Source organism: Ananas comosus, unplaced genomic scaffold, assembly GCF_001540865.1.
Source record: "Ananas comosus cultivar F153 unplaced genomic scaffold, ASM154086v1, whole genome shotgun sequence".
Classification (NCBI taxonomy): Eukaryota; Viridiplantae; Streptophyta; class Magnoliopsida; order Poales; family Bromeliaceae; genus Ananas; species Ananas comosus.
The window spans coordinates 107166-128323 of NW_017893132.1; the positions used below are offsets into that span (position 1 = coordinate 107166).

General features: G+C 38.1%; 1 protein-coding gene and 1 long non-coding RNA gene across 4 annotated transcripts in view; one reads left to right on the forward strand and one right to left on the reverse strand.

Annotated features, from left to right (window-relative positions):
• LOC109705514 (rhodanese-like domain-containing protein 11, chloroplastic) overlaps window positions 1-21158 on the reverse strand; it is a 38531-nt gene that overhangs the window by 16352 nt on the left and 1021 nt on the right. For both annotated transcript variants that reach the window (XM_020226244.1, XM_020226245.1), the window contains exons 3-6: window positions 20718-20825; window positions 20516-20612; window positions 19471-19510; window positions 19318-19392 (exon numbers count right to left, since the gene is read on the reverse strand). In XM_020226244.1, coding sequence (XP_020081833.1) covers window positions 19318-19392; window positions 19471-19510; window positions 20516-20612; window positions 20718-20825 — 320 coding nt within the window. The remainder of the gene's footprint in view (window positions 1-19317; window positions 19393-19470; window positions 19511-20515; window positions 20613-20717; window positions 20826-21158) is intronic.
• LOC109705516 lies at window positions 12892-15479 on the forward strand. Of its 2 annotated transcripts, none has more exons than XR_002214774.1 (4): window positions 12892-13230; window positions 13311-13405; window positions 14560-14675; window positions 15421-15479. It is a non-coding gene; the product is annotated as an uncharacterized LOC109705516 (long non-coding RNA). The 2 variants fall into 2 exon arrangements; XR_002214775.1 differs by having other exon boundaries at window positions 13317-13405.

Below are 21158 nucleotides of genomic sequence, written 5' to 3' on the forward strand. Positions count from 1 at the left end.
AATCATTATCCTTCTTTATCACTCATTATCTTCTTATCCCACCTACTCCAACCAATCATTATCCTTCTTTATCAATCATTATCTTTTTATCCCACCTACACCAACCAAACACTATTTCTCATTATTCTAGCTTAACTCTAACCCCGAACCAAACACAAAAAAACTTTAACCCCACTTTAACTCTGAACTTAACCCTATCCCTGGAATAGCTACTTTTTTCTTAACCCCGAACCAAACGGAGGCTTAGTTCCTCTGCCTGAGATTTCAGGTTAGCCACTATAATTTACTTGTCCATACACCTCCTCCTAAATTACAATTGGTCCACAAGTTCAGATGGTTTCTTTGAACCAAGCAATGTAGTTAGAGAAAGAACTCTATCAACTAAGCATATGTGAAATGCTAAGATTGTCGACTGTCAGACCATCAGGTGTATTAAGACCAACTGCTTGTACCTCTGATCTGCACAGCTGATCTTTGTCAGACAGTTACATCTCAAAATGCCTCCCAGTTGCCAAAGTGTAATCTTAAATTTTCAGAACATAATCATAAAAATAGGATAGCTAACCAAATTAAAATCATCATTAAGAAAGTGGCAAAAACAGGAAGCCTAATTCAATTTGATAGATGTCCCACCAGATTTATCATTACCTTTTCTTTCAGCAAAAGAAGATTAGAGTTTCCAGGAGGTGTCCTTATCATGTCTTAACATCACTATAAATTGTATCGCAGCACTAGAAAATGAGATGCTTAAAAGAAGAATACAATTTGTTCTGTTCTTACCTCTATCAGGTTAAGAGATACATTCCGAATAGCTAATATTCTGAAGTGTGTGCCATAACATTGGCAATTGATGCACGTATCTACTCCAAGAAATATAGCTCTCTGCTACCTGTTGTTCTTCGAATAGCTTATATTCTGTAGTGTATGCCATAACATTGGCAATTCATGCTTGTATCTTCTGCAAGAAATATAGCTCTCCTCTACCTGTTTGTTCTTCCCCAACATGGATACCTTTTTGGCTGAGTTATCACAAAAAATATAAGTTCGCAAATTTCTTCAAATTGGAACTATGGTGACCAAATTTACCGCCTTTGATGCTTTAGAGGCTTCAAAAAAAATCTATAAATCTGTTGAAGTTTCCCTCCTACTGTGATATAAAATATTTGTAGTTTACTAAACTTTAGCCAAACAGGCAATGAATTTGGGAGCGTAAAAGATAATCTAGAGTGGTTCATGTTGGAATTGAAATGAAAACAAAAATTTTGAAAATTTCGGTAATGTACTCTGAAATGTTTGTTGCTTATAACTCTGCTGAATATTAATAACGGCGAAAAATTATGAAACTTTGAAAAGTCATCAGTTTTAATGTATTGGGACTAGATTTAAAGTTTCGTGTCATTCGGACACCTGAACATTAAAAACAAAGTGTATCAATAATCCATCAAAAATTTTGCTCGGTAGGGCTTTCGAAGGCCCAAAGTGGTCCAAAGTTGAAAAGTTATAAATTACCACTAATTAATTTTAGTTCAGCCTGCCTGTCAAATTTGAGCTAAACCGACGTTCGGATGGGCTCCATAAAGCTTATCAGATCAGAACCGGGCAAAAATTATAATTTTTCATAGGTACAAGGGGTTTCTTGAAAATGGGCTGATCCGTCCTTCTTCCCCGTGGATATCATCTCCTCTCTTTCTTCTCCTCCCAAAACTCCTAATCCTCCTCTCTCATTCCACACAAAATAGGCGCAAAAGAAAAGTCCTAAAAAATTGGGAAAAAATTTGATTGGAGCCCAATCCAACTTTTTTGGATCATGCAACAAATTGGAAGAAAAGGGAATGGGAAAATCCTACATTAGGGATAGTTGACCGATCAAATGCTGAAATCTAACCATTTGACGGCGATCTTCCAGTTATGGTGGGTTATGGCTCTCCGATAGTGGTGATATCTCTGTCTAAATAACTCCTTTCTTGTATGCTACATTTTGATTGGCACAATCTATGTTGCACAGATACGGATACGGGGATACGGATACGGTGATATAGCTATTCCTAAAACTTTTAGGATACGATACGCGGGATATACTTGAATGAAATATTATTTTAAATATATTTAAATATATGTTGATTATATGTAATGATATATTGAGAACAATCAGAATATCTGAACTATATTAAGGAATATGTTCTAATATGCATTAACTTGTCTAATTGTTCTACATATGTTCATAAAAAAAGATAATCAATCATATAAAATAATAATTAAGAAAGTATCAAACCAACTATCATCCAACTTGATTAAATGATAACAATAAATATGTAGTCGCACAAACTAGATAATTAGCCATTCAATATATATGTCTGTTTTGTTAGTTCTATTATTAAAATAGTAACAAAAAAATATGCTAACAATTTAATAGAGAAGGAAAAAAAAATCACATTTTCTATAGCCTTTGTTGCTTAATGCTAGGTTGACAAATTAGATGAAAAAAAGTAAATACTGTATGAAGATAGAACAAGAGGGAGCGCCTTCTACCATTCAAGAGCAAAAAGATAGATGAAATGACAAATTGAATAGAGATTGACGTTTTTCTCACTCTTTTCCTTCTTTTGAATAGGTTTGGATGTGAGCTTTTAAAAAAATTTTAAATTTCGATCATTTTAGACCAAAAAAGAACCTGGTCGTGTCCCCCCCGTATCTCCCCGTATCCGTCACGTATTCGAGCCGTATCCGATATTTTTTTATTTTTTAAAAATGCAGGATACTTCATTCCCGTATCGGACACGTATCGGGCGCGTATCGGTATCCGATACGTATCCGATACGAGTACGACGTGAAATTTGAAGTATCCGTGCTTCATAAGGCACAATTGTCGTATAATAATGGTAGTGTTTCTTGAAAATACTTCATGATGCATGATTAATATTGTTGATAGATACTATACCTTCGAAAATCTTTGAATTGCCGTGCCTAATCACCTAGTTTCTTGAGGTGCATCATTAGTAGTCATTGTTTGAGAATCTTGTAATAGCATGCTTTATATTTTCCATTGTTATCCTTTTACCTTGAAGTAGGCATGCTAAGATGATAGAATATATAATCCATTGCTTTTGGGTATTATTACTATGCTATTGCATTCTTTTGAGTTGATAAATATTGAGATCAAGATAACGGAATATTCAATTGTTGAGATAATACTATCGTTAAATAGGACATTCTTGAGCATGAGTAATTTTGATGATTGCCAAGCATGCCTTGTAAATCTCAGTCTTCATCCGCCTTCTACTAAGCATGTTAAAACTAACGAATATACTTTGTATGGTCCTACGGATGTCGTAACGTAATAATCATTTTACATGTTGAGAACATAGTTGTTGGTGAAATAATTCTTGGGATGACCTTATGACAGGAGATGACGATTGAGCAAGAGAACTCTTGTGATTAATTGTGTGTGGTCCTTTTGATCATAAGCATATGACTAAAGCTTGCAAGGGCCAAATTGAGCTCAACGAGCAATTCGCTAGTGGGGTTCGCTACCCCACGGGACTAGGTCTTCGGAGTTCGTTGTTGAATGTCGAAATGGGCGATGGATGCGATACGCGACCTTGAGTGATGGATGCACATCACAACCACATAGGATGATGGACACAATGGTCGTGACCCATAAGGCGCGACGCAAGTTGGGACTAGACCTTGCGTCAGTCCCCAAGAAATTGGGTAAAATATTACTGGTATTTAAAATGAACAATTGATGTATATACTAATTGAGTTAGATTTGATGCCTAGGATATTATTTGACACTCATGGTAACTCAGTACATACGCTGATTTAGTTGAACATAGTGTTGATTATAATCGATACTCTCATGAAACTTGATGCATATGTCATTTACATTAGTCATATTGATAATACACTCTCCATTCTTTTAGAGGCACAGTAGTTGCATTGTAGCTTGACTGTATATTATTCTCATTCGCTAGTTATTGTTTATTATTATTATCCTCCTTACTATTATGTCTCGTTTAGACCTAGTGAGTGCAGATCGTCCCTTTCGGCAGCTGAACACATTGGGAACTATTTCATATAGTTCTCACTCCTATTTGTTGTTTTTTTTTACAGATCCAACCATCGGGGAGGTGCGTGACCGTGGAAAGAAATTCCCGAACTAGCTAAGCTAACCTTTATATTATTTGGTGAAATGGACCTAAAACTAAGAGGCAGTAATTATAATCCCCTTTTCATGTTGTAGGGATAACCTAAATTGCAGTAATTTTGGAATGGTTGAAGTTAGATGTCTACTTCCTTAGTATTTCTTTAGTTGTAATTGCTTTTCTACATGTGTATGGTTGAAAACTGATTGTAGAAGTGTTTTCGCTTCGTGCGGACAAAAAAGATCTGTCCATGCAGTGAGTCTATACGAATCCGGTTGGGCTTCCGCACCGGGACGTGACAATATTGGTCCAAATCGTTACTCGAGAAGCATCTAACCAATGCTTCTCTGGTGGTGATTCACACCACTAGGGCTGGCAAACGAGCGAGCCGGCTCGTGTTCGACTCGNCGTGTTCGGCTCGATATTCGGCTCGCTCGAGCTCGACTCGAAATTAAATGAGCCGAGCTTGAACAAAATAAAAGGCTCGAAATTCATTTCAAGCCGAGCTTGAGTATTACTCGGCTCGTTCGAATTATTCTTAAATAGCACATACATTTCTCCATCTAGTAACTTACCATGAGTAGGGCTGGCAAATGAGCGAGCCGGCTCGCGTTCGACTTGATATTTGGCTCGCTCGAGCTCGACTCGAAATTAAATGAGCCGAGCTTGAACATGAAAAAAGGCACGAAATTCATTTCAACCCGAGCTTGAGTATTACTCAGCTCGTTCGAATTAAGCTCGAAAAGCTCGAATATATATATATATATATATAGGCTGGGGTTACTATACTCTTATGAGTATAGACCCCCTTGTACTCATAAATTTTTAACCGTTGATTGATGGAATGTGTGGTTAGGATGATGGTGGTCCCCATTTAGAATGATAGTGGTCCCCTAGGGTTGAGTGGGTAGTTGGTTAAATAGTATGATCTAATGGATAAAAATAATTAATGGAATAAATCTAAGGGTCGAAAACTTATGAATATAAAGGAGCCAATACTCATAAAAGTATAGCAGCTGGACTCTCTCTCTCTCTCTCTCTCTCTCTCTCTCTCTATATATATATATATAGTAGGGCTAGAATACTTTTACAAGTATCACCCAAGTGATACTTGTGTGTTTTTAGCCCTTGGATGGAGAGATGTGAGGTTGAGATGATGGTGGTAGGTGGTGGTAGGTGGAAAAGTGTTTGATCCAAGGGCTATTTGTAATCAAAAAGTAGATCCAATGGCTAAAAACGTGATAGCAACATGGGGATGATATTTATAAATATAATGTATTTTAATTATATATAGGCTTTAATTTAATTTGGGCCATTATTGTTGGCCCATAAAATAAACCCAACAAGTACAACCGTGCAATTGAGCCCAACTCTAAATTTACATAACACACTCTCTCTTTCAGACTTTCACTGTTGCACATAACCCTAAAACATGATAACATTTAAATTTTCAAATCCCTACTTTTTTTCCTCTCTCTCTCTCTCTCTCAGACCCTCATCTAGTCAGGAAGTCACCCTAGCTCATATTTCTTATAATTATTTTGTATTTTGAACTATTGGACATGTTGCATCAAATTGTAGGTAATGTTCTATAAAAATTAAACTATTGATTATATAATGTCAAGAATTTCAATTGGCTCGTTTAGAGCTCGAGCTCGGCTCGACTCGAAATTAGGCTCGCTCGAGCTCGGCTCGAATTAATTTCAAGCCGAGCTTGAGCCTAGATTTAGGCTCGAAATTAATTTCAAGCCGAATTTGAGCTGACATAAGCTCGCTCGAGCTCGGCTCGTTTCCACCCCTACACACCACCATTCTATAGCATAGGAAGGAAGCTCTAAAGCATTCTGGTATTTTAGGCCCACTATAGTATCAAAGTAGGTGCATACATTAGGCCACTGCATTTGCAAACGCAACCTTAGCTCATGATCTACCCTATCCCTATCCCAAAAAAAGAAAACGAAAGATACTTCAAATTATGGTTTGAAGAGCCGCCCGATGCCGTACGGCACGGGGCGGCACGTATGGCACGATACGGAAGGGGGGGGGCTCTCGCACCCCCCAACCCTCGTGCCGCGGTACCCACGGGGTCCAGCATCCCCACGCCGTGCCGCGGTATCCCGTGGGTATCGCGCAAGACAGCACAATACCCGCGAGGGTACTGCGGCACGCGTGCCGTGCCGTGGGGATTTTTTTTTTTTTTTTGCTTGTTGCTTTTCTTTTTGGGTTCTGTTTGGCACTTGAAGCATCCAAGTACCGCACCCCTCCTCTTTCTTCTTGAACTTTTGCACTTATCTTTTTTCTGGTTGGATGCACTTTTTTTTTCATTTTTTTTTTCTCTTTGGGTACCCGAGGCATCCCGAGAACCCCCCTTCTTTTTTCTTTTCTCCCCTGCCTTCCTCCCATGCCTGGCTACCTTCTCCTCTGCTCTTTTCTTCTCTTCTTAGTTCTTACATATCTTCCTAAAATTATTTTTCTCCTTTCTTACTGTCGCTTAGAAAGGAGCAAAAACATTACAAATCGAAGATCTACTTCTTAGGTAAGTCAAAAAAAATTATAATTTAGTTTTTTGTTTATCAATATACGGGTAAATTTTTAATTTACATATCCGATCCATACATGGTAACTTATCAATATCCGATCCATACGTGGTAATTTACATATCAGATCTACTTCTCTTTTATATTTCTCAATATGGGGGCTCCGGCCGAGTTCTACCACAGACATCTACTTTTTCTTCACAAATTATTTTATAAAAATTTATCACCACAATTTTCGACAAATTGGAGGAACAAAATCAAACTCGATAAACAAATTTTGAAGCACATCAAACAATAAATTATATTTTTGCGTTAGAAAATTGAAAATACTAATAAAATTTAAAACTAAAATAATCAATTGTTATTTAAATTTATTTGTCATATAATTTATTGCTAAATTTTTTCAATGGATCTACCAATTTTTCTTAAAGTATTAATTAAAAATAACTTTTTTCAAATAATTTTAAAAATTATTTTTTTGTATTTTATAAAAAAAAACTATAATATGGTCAAAAGAAAGAAAGAAAGATGTCTTCGTATTTTAAAAATTCTAACATATAATAATTTTAAAAAATAATATAAAATAATTTTGGAAAAATTATGATTTTGAGAAAAGTTTTTCTCTAATCTTTTATTTTATAAATTTTTAAAATTCAAATAAACGAAAGAAAAAATTAAAAGAATTTTAAAAGTTAATCAATTCTCACAAGTTTTCTAAGGATTTTTTAAAAATTTATTTTCTTCAAATTTTGATTAAATATTTTTTAAAAGAATAAAAAATAAAAAATTCTAGATGTAATTATAGCCCTATTCTGCTTGTTCTAGTCATTATATGCTTCCTGATCGAATCAATTTATAGATCTTGAAAAGTTTTTAGAAAAAATAAAATTTTCTATAATTTTATCTTATTATACTTTTTTAAATTCTAAAAAAGAAATCAAAAGAATTTCAAAGTTGATTGATATGATTTTCTTTTCATCATGTTGTTCTTTTTCTTATTTCTTTGGAATAGATTTTACGATAGTTGTCTTTATGTTAATAAATTGTCAAAAAATGATAGTTGGCAGCATGGACAAATGATTGGTGGGAACAGATTTCATTGGAAGTGCATTACTGTAATATGGTCAGAATGGGCGGAGGTGTCACCCGCCTAAAGAAACATATCGCTGGTGGTTTTTCTAAAGTAGTGAAATGTCCTAAAGTCCCTCAGGAGATAAGACATGCAACAAAAATTGAGTTACAATATACAAAGATAGCAAAAAACAAAGTGAAAGACGATCGGGATGAACTAGATAAACGAACGGCTCCCCCTGTTGACCCATATGAAGGTACAGGTGATGAATTAGATGCTGATACTAGAGCTACCATGGAAGCATATCTACAAAAAGGATGGCAGCAAGATGAAGTCCAATGACATAAAGCACAATTTGGACGCTCTCAGTTTGATGCCCGTGGTGGGTCTAAGCCTGGCTCCGGATCTGGTTCTACATCATCTAGTTTAGCTCTAAGTGGTTCTGTTGGCCGCATGTTCGACAGATTAAAAACAGGACCAAAAGGAAAAAATGGAAGACATCCAAATATTATAGATATAGATCCAATGGCATTTTCTGGCCCAGATGCTCAACAATAGCGCACAGATATAATGCTAAACAAAGATAAGAAAGGCAGAATTGGTCGAGCAATAGCAAAGTTTTATCACCTCAGTCATATTTCTTCTCATGCAGCAAGCACTTCATATTATAGATCAATGATTGCTATCATACAAAAGGAAAGTCCAAGAGTTGAACCCCCAACGTCGTATGAGATCGCTGGCAAATATCTTGACATGGAGATCAATGATATCCATGCATAGGTAAAAAACTTCAAACAACAGTAGGAAATGTATGGTGTTATCTTGATGTGTGATAGTGGGACAGGACCGACAAAAATGATCATCATAATTTTTTTAATTTATTGCAATGGCAAGGTGGTCTTCCACAAGTCAGTCGATGCGACCAATCGATTTGAAGATGCTGACTACATATATATACATTATTGGAGCAAGTTTTAAGTGAGATTGATGAGAAATGTGTAGTACAGGTAGTATCGAACAATAGTGCAAACTTCAAGAAAGCTGGCAAACTACTTATGCAAAAGCATCCATATTTATTTTGGACTACTTGTGCAGCGCATTGCATCAACCTAATGATGTCTGACTTTGGTGAGAAAAACTAGGTGAAAAAAACTATAGATACTGCACAACGTGTATCTAAATATTTGTATAATTATCTTTGGGTCCATACTTTAATGGTGAAATTCACAGGACGAGAGCTCATACATCCTGGTATCACACGATTTGCTGCAAATTTTATCATTCTAAACTGTATTCTTCAAAATAAAAATAGATTTAAGTCCATGTTTCCATCAGATGAATGACAAACTTCTCGTTATGCCTCCACGGCTGATGGAAGATCGATTGAGCAAATAATTCTGTCCGCTAAATTTTGGGATTATGTGAAAGAGATTGTTGATATTGTGGAGCCGGTATATGTAATGTCCCGAAAAAATAGTTAATATTATTTTGCCGAAATATTTATAGTTCTAGATTTAGTCGACACGTCTGGACAGTATCGGGACAACTCGGAATTAATTTGGACGCAAAATGGACGTCACAAATAATTCCGAACTAGAGATTTATTCTCAGCTGGAATACATTAGATAGGTGGAGCTTGTGGTACATTGCACCAAAGCCAACCACCCTTAATTGAGAATTTGGACTGTTGCATTCAGCTGATAGTTGGCCTCCCAATTCCCTCATTCTTCTTCCTCCTCTTTTCCTCCTCCTTCTTCTTCTACTCCTCTCCCTGCTGTCCTCCATGCGCAGGCAGCCAGCAACATTCTACTGCAGTTTAGTGTTGTAGCAGCAGCAGTCCACTTGTGGCAGCAGCAGTGGACTTCTTCGCTTCCCTCTTCTTCTCGACGAACTAGAGCAAGCAACACCAGCAGTAACTTCATCATCATCTTCTACTACTGCTTCCTCTTCATCTTTGCTGGCTACAGGGACCTCACCAACACCAGTATTGCTGCCAAAGCATTTCAGCAGCAGCAAGACAAGCTTGAAGATGGATGCAATTGGGTGATCCCTGGGGCTCCAACTTCAAAATTGAGCACATGTAATTGTGTGGGGGGAAGTTGGGGAGTCAGCCTATATCTTCCTTGAGCTGAAATTGAAGGTTAGTGGCTTTAATTTTAAAGTTGATCAAAGTTGGTCCAATGCTGAAATTTCAGGCTGATTTCGTCCACTGTTGGAATTCATTAAAGTTCGTTCAAAATTTTTATAGGAGCTGAGCTTTGAAAAGGTTGGGAGTGATCTTGACTTCATCCTCTACTGCGTAGAATCTTGTTTGGATCAATTTGAAGGTAAAATGAATGAGAAATTCATTTTTCGTTGAGGTCGAAAACCCAAAAAGAAATTGTTTTTCGTCAATGCTGAAATTTTGACATTTATCTTTTATTTGTAGTGGAATTTCATAGGGGAATATTGGGTTTTTCTTGTAGTGGAAAGACCTAAGATCACTCATGGATAAATTCCAATTCCCAATTTCGTTGTGGGTTGGTTGGTGGAGCAAGAAGGAAGCGCAACTCACTGCTGGCAGCTTGGAAGCCAGCAGCTACCTCAGCTACAACAGGAATCCAGTGGTGGTTTGGGGGGGGGGNGGTTGGTGGAGCAAGAAGGAAGCGCAACTCACTGCTGGCAGCTTGGAAGCCAGCAGCTACCTCAGCTACAACAGGAATCCAGTGGTGGTTTGGGGGGGAGGACAACTTAGTGGCTACTCAAACTTCAATTTCGAATTCGAGGGTCCTTCGCAGTAAGGAAAGTGTCAGGGCTCAACTTGTCCCTATTTGGAGTTGGATTCAAGGTTAATACGGCTGAATTACATCTATTGTGCTATACTGAAATTTTCCAGGAATTGATCCCATTCATTAATCGAAACTTCAATTTCTCTGTATGATTCTAGTAAGGGATTCTAGCGGAGCCACGCGTGAATTCTAGTTGCTTAAAATACGCTCCCAGCCGAATTCGAAGGTACATTGTTTTCCACTTGGACTAATTGGGTTCCAAAAAGTCGAATTCATTCAACATGTTGATTTTCATTGGAAACTCTATCCGACTTTTAATTTCATCACTTCCGGCAGGGATTTTTGGATTTCGACGCCACTTTCCTTTTACTTGGAGTTAGAGAAAGGAGCTCGCGGAGTTTCAGATCAACCCATGGTTGGATTAGCGAATAAGGAGGGTTAATGTCCACCGAAATCTTCGGAATTCTTCCTAAGTAACATATAATTTCAGCATGTATAGTTAAAGTATTGATCATCATGTTTAGTGGCTCAAAATTATAGATTTGCATATTTATATACGAAATCTCATTTTGGAGCATGATGTACTTATTCTAGAAGTTTATAAAATGCTAAATTGGGAATTGGCTTAAGAGAAAACCTACACATTGAACTTTGCGATAATTCTATTAGATTTAGCTTTAGGAGCTGTGTTTACCTTTGTATCGCCGCTGTTAGTGCATCGTGAGTAATATATGGTATCTTGGAGTTGCGATGTCAACTTTGATCTATTGGATCAAAGTGCGGATTGAGCTAGTTGGACATCATCCCCGAGGGATTTTGGATGCGTGTGAATGAATTCTGGAGATAAATAAGTGTTTTGGCGCAAATTGGGCGCGAAACGAAATGTAAAGAAAATTGTCAGATTCCGACGCTAACTTTGATTAAGAGAATTAAAGTGTGCAGAGTATCTATAAGTCTGGAATGACTCGTGTTAGAATCGGAACGAAAACAGAAGAATTGAAATTTTCTGTACAGAATGGGACTGAGAAATTAGCAGAAAATGCACAGTGTCAAAAAATTCTGAAAATTGGAGGATATGTCAGGAATATGTTTATGAGGCCAGATTTCAAGTTTCATATTATTCTGACACCTGTAGAGAGAGAAATTGAATCCGAAAGTTATCGGATAAAGATTGCATTTCGGTACAGTTCGCAGTGACCAAATGGGGTCGGAACTGAAATGTTAAAATTTCTTTGGACTTGTTAAGTAAAACCGAACATGCCTGTCAAATTTGAGCTCAAATGGACTTTTAGAAGAGCCTGCGAAAGGTATCTAATCCGTGCGACTAAACGGAATTAAGTCGAGGGGCAATTTGGTAATTATACATGGCTTAGTGGATTTCCACTAAACCTGCCAGAAGGGGAGCCCTCAGCCATCCTTATCTCCCTCTGGTTCCATACGTAGAGAGAGAGAAAGAGAAAAGAGAGAGGGAAGGAGAAGAGAAGAAGAAGAAGAAGAAGAAGAAGAAGAAGTAGAAAAAAAAAGAAAGGTAGAGTTTTTATTTCTCTCCCTCTCTACCCTCTCCCTGCTGCTACTGATTGTAGCAGCAGCAGCAACAATAGCTCAGCAGCAGCAGCAAGCTCCTGCTGGTGCAGCTGTAGCACCAGCAGCAGCTGCTGGAGTAGCAGCAGCAGCTGCTGGAGTAGCAGCAGCAGCAGCATGCGCCAGCAGTAGCAGCTGCAAGCAGTAGCAGCTGCAAGCAGCAGCAGCAGTGCAACAGCAGCAGCTGCAGCAATCAGCAGCAGCAGCTGCAGCTAGCAGCAGTAGTAGTGGCACCAGCATGAGCTGCTGTCAGCAGCAGCAGCAGCAGCAGTGGCAACTGCTGTCAGCAGCAGCTGTCAGCAGCAGCAGCAGCAGTGCTGCTGACAGCAGCAGCAGTGGCANAGTAGCATCAGCTGCAGCAGCCAGCAGCTGCTGGAGCAGCAGCTGCAGCCAGCATCAGCAGCAGCCTTAGCAGCAGGAGCAGCTAGCAGCAGCAGCAGCCTTAGCAGCAGCCTGCGCAGCAGTAGCATTAGCAGTAGCAGCTGCAGCAATCAGCAGCAGCAGCTGCAGCTAGCAGCAGCAGCAGTGGCACCAGCATTAGCAGCAGAGCAGCAGCAGCTCAGCAGGAGCTGCAGCAGCAGCAGCAGCAGCAGCAGCTTAGCAGCAGTGGCAGCAGTGGCAGCTGCTGTCAGCAGCAGCAGCAGCAGCAGCAGCAGTGGCAACAGTGGCAGCAGCAGCAGCTGCCCTGCAGGGCCAGCAAGAAAGAAAGAAAAAAAAAGAAAGAAAGAAAGAAAAAAAGAAAGAAAGAAGGAAAAGAAAGAAAGAGAAAAGAAAGAAAGAAGGAAAAGAAAGAAAGAAAGAAAGAAAGAATACGAATGAAAAATGAGAAAAAGGGAGAAATGGAAAGAAAAGAGCGAAACTAAGTTGAATTGCATAGAAACGGGTTTAATGAATTTTGACCCCGGTAATGCACTTTTGCAGGATAGGAGTCCTAATGCGAAATTGACTGCGTGCAAACCAAATTGAGGGTAAAACAAACTCGTTGGCGAAGTCGGTTCGGCAATCCGACGAACCTACGCAAAGATAGCGCCAAAAGGACAATTTCGGCTACGATTGTCGCAAGCGCGGGTCGCGGTTCTCGGGAAAGTGCGAGAAGTGGATTTCTCGCGTTCAGGTATCAAATAAAGGTAAGTTGAGTTCATATCTAATTATAATTGAGTTGACTACCTTAGAGAAGAGGCTCACATGGATTTATTGCAACTTTAAGTTGCAGCCTGGGAGTTTACAGCTTATGAGAAGTGGTCGAGCACCAACCTGGTACTCTTGGTGCTGAGGGAAAACCTTGGAGAAGCTTCGAATTAGGTAAATGATGCTAAACTCTTGATTGGATCATGGGTACTTGTATAGAAATGAGTTGAATAATATATAATTAAACATGCAGAAATTCAAAAGAGACTGAATTAATAAGAGGAAGTGAGGAATTGATTGGTTTACAAGTTTCCTGCTGTGTGATTGATAGAATTGGAAGAAGTAGGCTGTGGAGAGCTGCTGAGTGGGGTTTGGACTGATTTGGAGTAGCTGAATTGAAAAGTTCAATTCAGGAAATTGAAATTCAGCTGACGAAAACTTGGGAATTGAGATAAAAGACTTGTTGTTCGAATTGGGTAGTTGTAACTACTATGAAGTAGTTTCTCAACGAGCCAATTACTATATGCATGCAGGAATTTCTACGAAGCTCTAAGTAGAACATGTAGAGGGAATGAAATTCAGCCTACACCATTAACTGTTAGAGTTGAAATAGAACTTGATTGAGCTTTAAATTCAGGTAAGGTCAATGCAAATTCTTGAGTCCATGAGTAATAGTTACTCCAGGAAAATTACAAACGTTAGAACTAATCGTTCTACATTTATAGTAGCTGCCCAAGAGGATGTGAAATGCTGAAAATTCAGCCTAAGGTTAGATTTCAGCATGATGCTGAATTTAATAGTAAAGCTGAAAGTTGAAATGACTGAATGGCAAACGGAAATGACTATGTTTAAGAGAGAACACCGAGATTCAAGTGGCATTACAAGGACATGCTACTTGGTTATTCTGTGAGAGTTGTAAGCTGGAAGTAAATCAATTAAATTGAATTGGAGTTGCAGTTGAGGTCAGATTACTATCTTGATGCGGTCTTAATGCTGGAAATTCAGCATAAACTAGGATTTCAGCATCATGCTGAAATCCTAAGGAAGCTGCAACCTTTCAACCTCAAATTCCTGAATTAGTGTAATGACGATTGCTGAAAAGAAAGAATAAGAGGCTCCTTTAATGCTGAAAATACAGCATGGGAATGATTTCAGCTTGATGCTGAAATCAGCGTTGAGTGGATATATGTAGTATATACACATACATTGATACTTGGAGTTGAAAGGCTAACTTTTAAATTATGAGATTGGGACTCAAGTTTAATCCATTTTAATTTCCTATAAATGAAAGTAAATTTGCCTAAAAGTCTAAATTGACATTCTGACAGGTCGACGACGCGCTAATTACGGTAGAGACCGTTCTAGTTCCATTTGCACTGAGTCGCGAGTGATAGTTGTCGACGCATTCCGAGACCTTGATCTTAGTTGATTGACACCACTACAGGTGGGTGGTGCTATCCGAAATCTTTGAATCACCTTTTATGTCTATGATTATTCATTGAGCATATTTATAATTGTTTAGTCATGCATTGTAGGGTATTTGGCATTGTGCAAGTGAAAATGTGAATTTCTATCAACAGTGAGAACTTGTGAACTTTAGAATGTGGACATAGAACCCTATGAATGTATGGACTATAACAATAGTGAACTTGGTGACATTCTAACTAGAGGTTTGGTTAGCATCGAGAAATGAATTTGTGAAACTAGCATAAAGAACTAGTTAGAGTAAAGTGTGACAGTGTTTGTAGTTGAATCCTCTAAAGGGGGATCAGATCATACTCACATTTGTTAGTTCAAGTGAGGTCGCTCCTCCTTGAACGATGAGCTCCGGAGTAGTCATCTTTACTGGACCAGGAGGTGCGTCTCCCCCAGTTGACGGTCCCGTCGGGTGCAGGTGGCGTCTCCCCGATATTTGGGATAGCGTCAGTGAGTAATTGTTAACCAGAGGGTTAACTAAAATGAATTGGGTAAACTCAGTAAAAGCATGCATGCATATTTACCGTTTTCATATATATCGTTTCTTTCAGCTTGTACAGGCATTGTAGTAGTTACATATTATAGTTGGTTACTATCTCAGTTTACTTTTCTTGCCTACATATGCCTGAGTAGACCTAGTGGGTGAGTCGGCGAGGTCGGCGGCCGAACCCACTGGGAACTTTCTTGTAGTTCTCACACCACTAACCATACAGGTTCCAGTGCGAGCGTTGTGGCCGAGGATCGAGGCAAGAGCCAGCAGCCTAGCTAGTGGACACCCGAGTACTAGTGGTATACCATTTTGGGTTCGTGTATCATCTATTTTGATGTACAGAGACATGTAAATGAATGTATATAAAGCATGTAATAACTAAATGTTTCAGTTATGTAAAGTTTTAAATTACAGTGGATTTCATGTTTAGCTAGCTTTACTATCACTTGTGTTTGTTGCTTGCCATCGTGCAAGCCATGTATATTGAAATGTGATCCTGGAAATTGTTTATTTCTTTATACATGTATTCGTTGTTGTTGAGCCTTGGGCGAACAGAGGAGGTGCTGTTCGTTCGGCGTCTGTGTACGGGCCCGGATCGACCAAATTGGCGATAGCGGGACGTGACATCGTGGATACTTAGATTAGTGTAGGTTGAAATTACGCTCGTGCTGAGATGCCGAGTCAACCTTTACAGTAAAGTTTAGACTGTTTTGTGTCACCGGGTGCCATCAGGACTGATGGTGGACTCGGATCCTTACTTTTTGTATCAGTTTGTGCCGAGGGAATGTGAGCTTTAGTTTTTGGATTCGTTTGACCATTTGCATCAATTCTAGCCTATGGGAGTCTAATTGAGCTCAACAGAGACACGCTTCTATACTCGGTAGGGTCGCGCCCTCGAGTGCCGCTTCAGAGTCTGGCTTTCTTGCTTTGATGTCGCAGTTGCCCTAGTAGGCGTTCTACTTAGGCCGGCTACCCCACGTGAGTGGTGCGCGAGGTAGCTCAGGCACAGGCTGGACTAGCCGATTAGCGGCCCTTCTGGATTAGATCAGTGGTGATTGTTTCCTTGCTAGTGATGCATATATTCACAGGGCTTGACATGAGTATAGTGTAGTGGCATATTAGTGGTAGGTTCCTTCTAGCTTTATGTTTTTGTACTTTACCTACCAGTTTTACTTTCAGCTTTGAGGACTTAGTAGGTAGGCTGTTGGGGTCGGTAACGGTACCCACTGAAGACTATTTTGTTTAATAGTTCTCACACCCATTATTACCATATTTTTTTGCAGAGCCATCAATTACTGCCGCTACTACTGATTAAGGTGAGAGAGAGCTGCAAGCTAGATACTTATCTACCCCGATCGGTGTGCTAGAGTACCTTATTTTGGATATAGATTATTTTGGTTTAGTCATGCACATACTATATATATATGTGACTATGTGAGTAGAGTTGATGATGTACTTGAGTTATTTTGTAATTTTGGACCATATGTATGTACAGTTTGCTATAAATATATTTATCTCAGTATTAGTAGCTACCCTTTTGTAGTATTTGCAGGTGTTTCTGTCACTTCGTGTGCACGGGACTTCCTGTGTATGCGACGGAGCTGTTGGCAAGCCCGGGTTAAGGTGGAACTCGGGGTGTGACACTATAAGTGGTCCTTCATTTAGTGGATCAGGACAAAATACCTCAAATGAGACATGTCTATTATAAACTGAGAATAGCTAAAGATAATATCAAAAAAAATAATCCATTGCGGTGTCAATCTTATCTAAAAATTATTAACAAACGTTAGGATGTCAAAATGAGTCGGGATCTACACCTAAGAGGTAATGTAGCGCGCTGAACTTCTTCAAATTGTAGAGTTCTAGTGAAAAGTGCCTTAAGAAGCTGTTCGAATAGTCTCGACGAGGTTTGGGGAGTATTCGAATGTTTTCGGTATAAACTGGGCGTGAAGAGTCCCCATACTTGATTAGCTACAAAATAGAAACAATCAAGAGGACCCATTGCTCGATAAGCCTGGAGATCCACCACGACCATTCAGAATAATCGCTAAGAAAGCAGGAGTTAGTGATGTTGAAAGATAGATTGACGAGAATATAGGGAGGTCTCAGGGTGATGTGAACAAGCAACTATGGACGAAGAATCCCAAAATCTTGCAGATGACTCTGATTCAAAATTTGAACGTCTTATGCCAGGACATGGACATGGTCGCCCACGACATACTCAAAGTCAATCTAGAGATGAGAAGACGTCGTATATCACAAAGAGGAATTCAGCGACAGTCCGAAGAGGTAAGAGTAAAAAAAGTATGACCTCGATGGATCAATTAAATGCAGTTTATGCACTCCCATACGATGATAATGATACATCAACACCAGCAGATTCTGGGTTACCACGGTCCAAAGATGAATACAGTGATGATGATGATGATGATACCACTAATGGCAGTGAGGATGGTGGTGACTTAATTCCACCAACACAAAAGGAAGGTGAGGGTGGTTTTATATTTACTAAAGAGCAAAACTTCACGCATACCACTCAAGATACTGATCACGGGTCTTGACCATGTCAAATATTTGGAATGGTATATGATTGTAGAAGAGGTAATAGATCCTCACAACAAGATTATAGGGAGATAAGAGAAGGTTTGGAGGCAGTGTCAACTACACATTCACGAAGGAATGATACTTTGTACACAATTTGATTCGGTATCATCGTTTCCCTCATATCAACATGGCCTTTATAGAGGGAGATTCGATTATGATGCATCAATTCATGGCAATGAATCGCAATCCATCCCTCATCAATTGGAGCAACAACAATCCGGTTACTATCCATCTGTACCTTCATATAGTGAAAGCCCATATGGCGAATCTACGTCCACTGATACGTATGGATACCCACATTATGGTTCTTCTATTCTATACAATCCTTATCCTTTATGATGTTTCAGTCCATATGCCACTGATCACTAGCGTCCACTACATCCACGATCCAGTTGCATATGCAGATTATCTATGACAATACAATGAGATGTATCAAAAATATATGACTTTCTCACAATACCAATAATATTTATATCAATATTGTCAAATAAATCTTATATCTACAGATAACAATATACCATATGATCTACCGCGACGATCTATGTGGAATTAAGTAGTATCTGTGTAAAAATATAAATTTAAATAATTATTATACTTGTGAATTTTATTATTGTATTTTAATTTCTATTCTACATCAGGTATAGTCGTACTTTACATTCAAAAAAACTTATAAGTATGTTAATTGATGAGCATAGTAAGCTATACATAGAAAATATTCATAATTATTTGACTAAATCTTTCAAAGTAACATTACAAGAGCTTAGAACCAAAAAATTTTAAAAAAATTTGAAATAAGTCCGTGCCAAAGCGTGCCAGTAGAAGGTCATGCGTTTCCATCGGCATGCAAGCGTACTACGTGTCGGCATAGAAGCATGTCTGTGCCATACCGTGCCAAGCAAACAACAGCATGCCCTCCTGCCACGGCACTTTAAACCTTGTTTCAAATTATCATCTTCCTTCCATCCATGCATTGAGGTCAAAAGTTGATCCAACAAGCTTCCGCTTAGAATTATCAAATTCATCAATTTCGATGATTCCTATGAGACAATTGAGTTACATTAATTCTTGTTTTTTTACCTAAATAGCTCATCTGTTCAATATAACTAAACATCCCCAACCTTTTATAAGCCTTACCTTTTTTTCTTTTTGAATCAATAGCCAAGCTTATGATCCAAATAGTGCATAATGCAATCATGCTACTCATAAATAGTAGCACTAAAGTAACTAACTAGTTGGATGCTAAAAGATGTATTTCATAGAAACAGCTTTTCTAGAAATAAAATATGAGTATATTTTTACCTACCACAGCCTACACATGTAGTAGCCTTGTGAATTGGGACGTCTTATTTAGAAGAGATAAAAAGAGTACAAACATAGAAGTTCCAAGTATACACCACACAGACGATAAAGTTTTGGGTTTCCGACATAACGAGTATCAACAGCTATAATGCGAATATAATATGCTCAAGTATATAGATGGCAACAAATATCATCAAGAATGATTGATAGACTTTACCTCAAACCTTTTTGGCAAGCCACAATAATGTCAGTATCTTTTGAAAATTTCTCCTCAACCTTTGGTATGAAGCTCCTAATTATTGTGATACATCAAAATCTAATGTTTACTCAGGAAAACAATTATAGAAGGGCTAGTTGAAGCTAAGCATACTTATCATATGCTAATGTCGGACTGCCACTCCACCAACCTCCTGTTAAACATTTACCATAAGTTAATCTTAAATGTGAATTATTAAAGTTACCAAAGCTCAAGGAAATTTTGTACAAAGGAATTTGACGAACAAACAAAGCCCATCGAATGACATGCATTTCCCTCATATACTTTGCATATTGTCCTGTTATATGCACAATACTATAATTCAGAATAAATTTCAACATGGCATAAAAATTATCATCAGACTAGTAAAATCTCATTTATCAAAATATTCTAGCAATCAAAATGACAATGTAGATTAAGGTGCTAGTTTACGTGGGATCATCCACCAAATAGTTAAGTCTAGAAAAATTTATCATAAACTCATCCATGTTCATAGCCTTAACTAGAAATTAATGTCAACACGTTCTTCAGAGATCATGCTAACAGATGTTGCGTTAAAAATAGAACCAAGGAATTAGAATGATTATCATTTATGTTCAGCACCTTTCCAAAAAGGAAGTATCGACGATAATACAAAGAAAAATGAATGTGTTCTTAGAATCTTAGTTAGAAAACAAAGAAAGGATTAAGTTAAAAAGGCAGAATTATCTTCGACAGTTATCATGACGAAGATTGCAAACTTTGCAGAGTTCCATTAAACCCAGCTACATAAAAACTAAGCCAACAAAGATTTTTGGTAGCAACTACAGATGCCTACTAGTCTACTACATAAACTTGCAATTAGGTGTATACATAGATAAAAGACAAGCAAGCAGCTTTCTATTCGGTAGAATGTACTACACCGTTTGTATGCTATTTGAAGCGGCTGGTAATTAATATGCATAGATAGAACATCACTTAAATTTTCTTAAAATCATACGCACTATATCTCCAAAAAAGCACTAAGCATCTAAAAGCTATGTCAAAGTATTATCTTATGCTTCCTATGAACGACAAAAAGATAAGTACATGCAAAAGTTGCACCAAAGAGGAGCTCTAATGGAGCCTATATTGCATAAAGAGAAGTACAGCTATAGCTTAAAAAAATTTATATGCATACCCATAACAAAATTTGTTATTTGCTTGGAAAGAGCTCCAAAGTCCACATTGTTGTCAACGTCGAATATGGGTATCCAAGTGGAGCCTTTAACCCATGCCTACCAAAATTTTTCAAGTTAGTGGCACTACAACAGGAGAAAGACAAAATCCGAAATCAAGTAATTTAACTAGTGATTCTTGATTTACTTGGTAGACATGCAGACCTTGTTGCGTTCAACTGAGGGACGAACATCAAGAAGGACTTTATTGGAAAGTTGAATTGCATAACCAGCTTCTCTCGGTGTGAGGACCTTAACTTTCTGCTCCCTAATCTTCAAGTACAACATGTCAAATCAATTAAAGCCTATCCTACTTGACACAAAATATTTAAAATGTATGCTAGACTACATTTGAGAGACTATATTAACTACACTGCAGACTAAATCATCAAGAAAAAAAATGAGATAGCATCACTTACTAGAATAATAATAATAATAATTAACAGATGGCAGAAATTGCAATACAAGAATAGCATTTTACTCCATTGAAGCATATTTTTCTGGTTGACTTGTCACATTTTTCCTATATTTGGTTCTCTTTGTGATTGGTTAGGCTGTTCCAACAAGATTATCACAGTACACCTATAGGGAGATAACAGTGTTGCT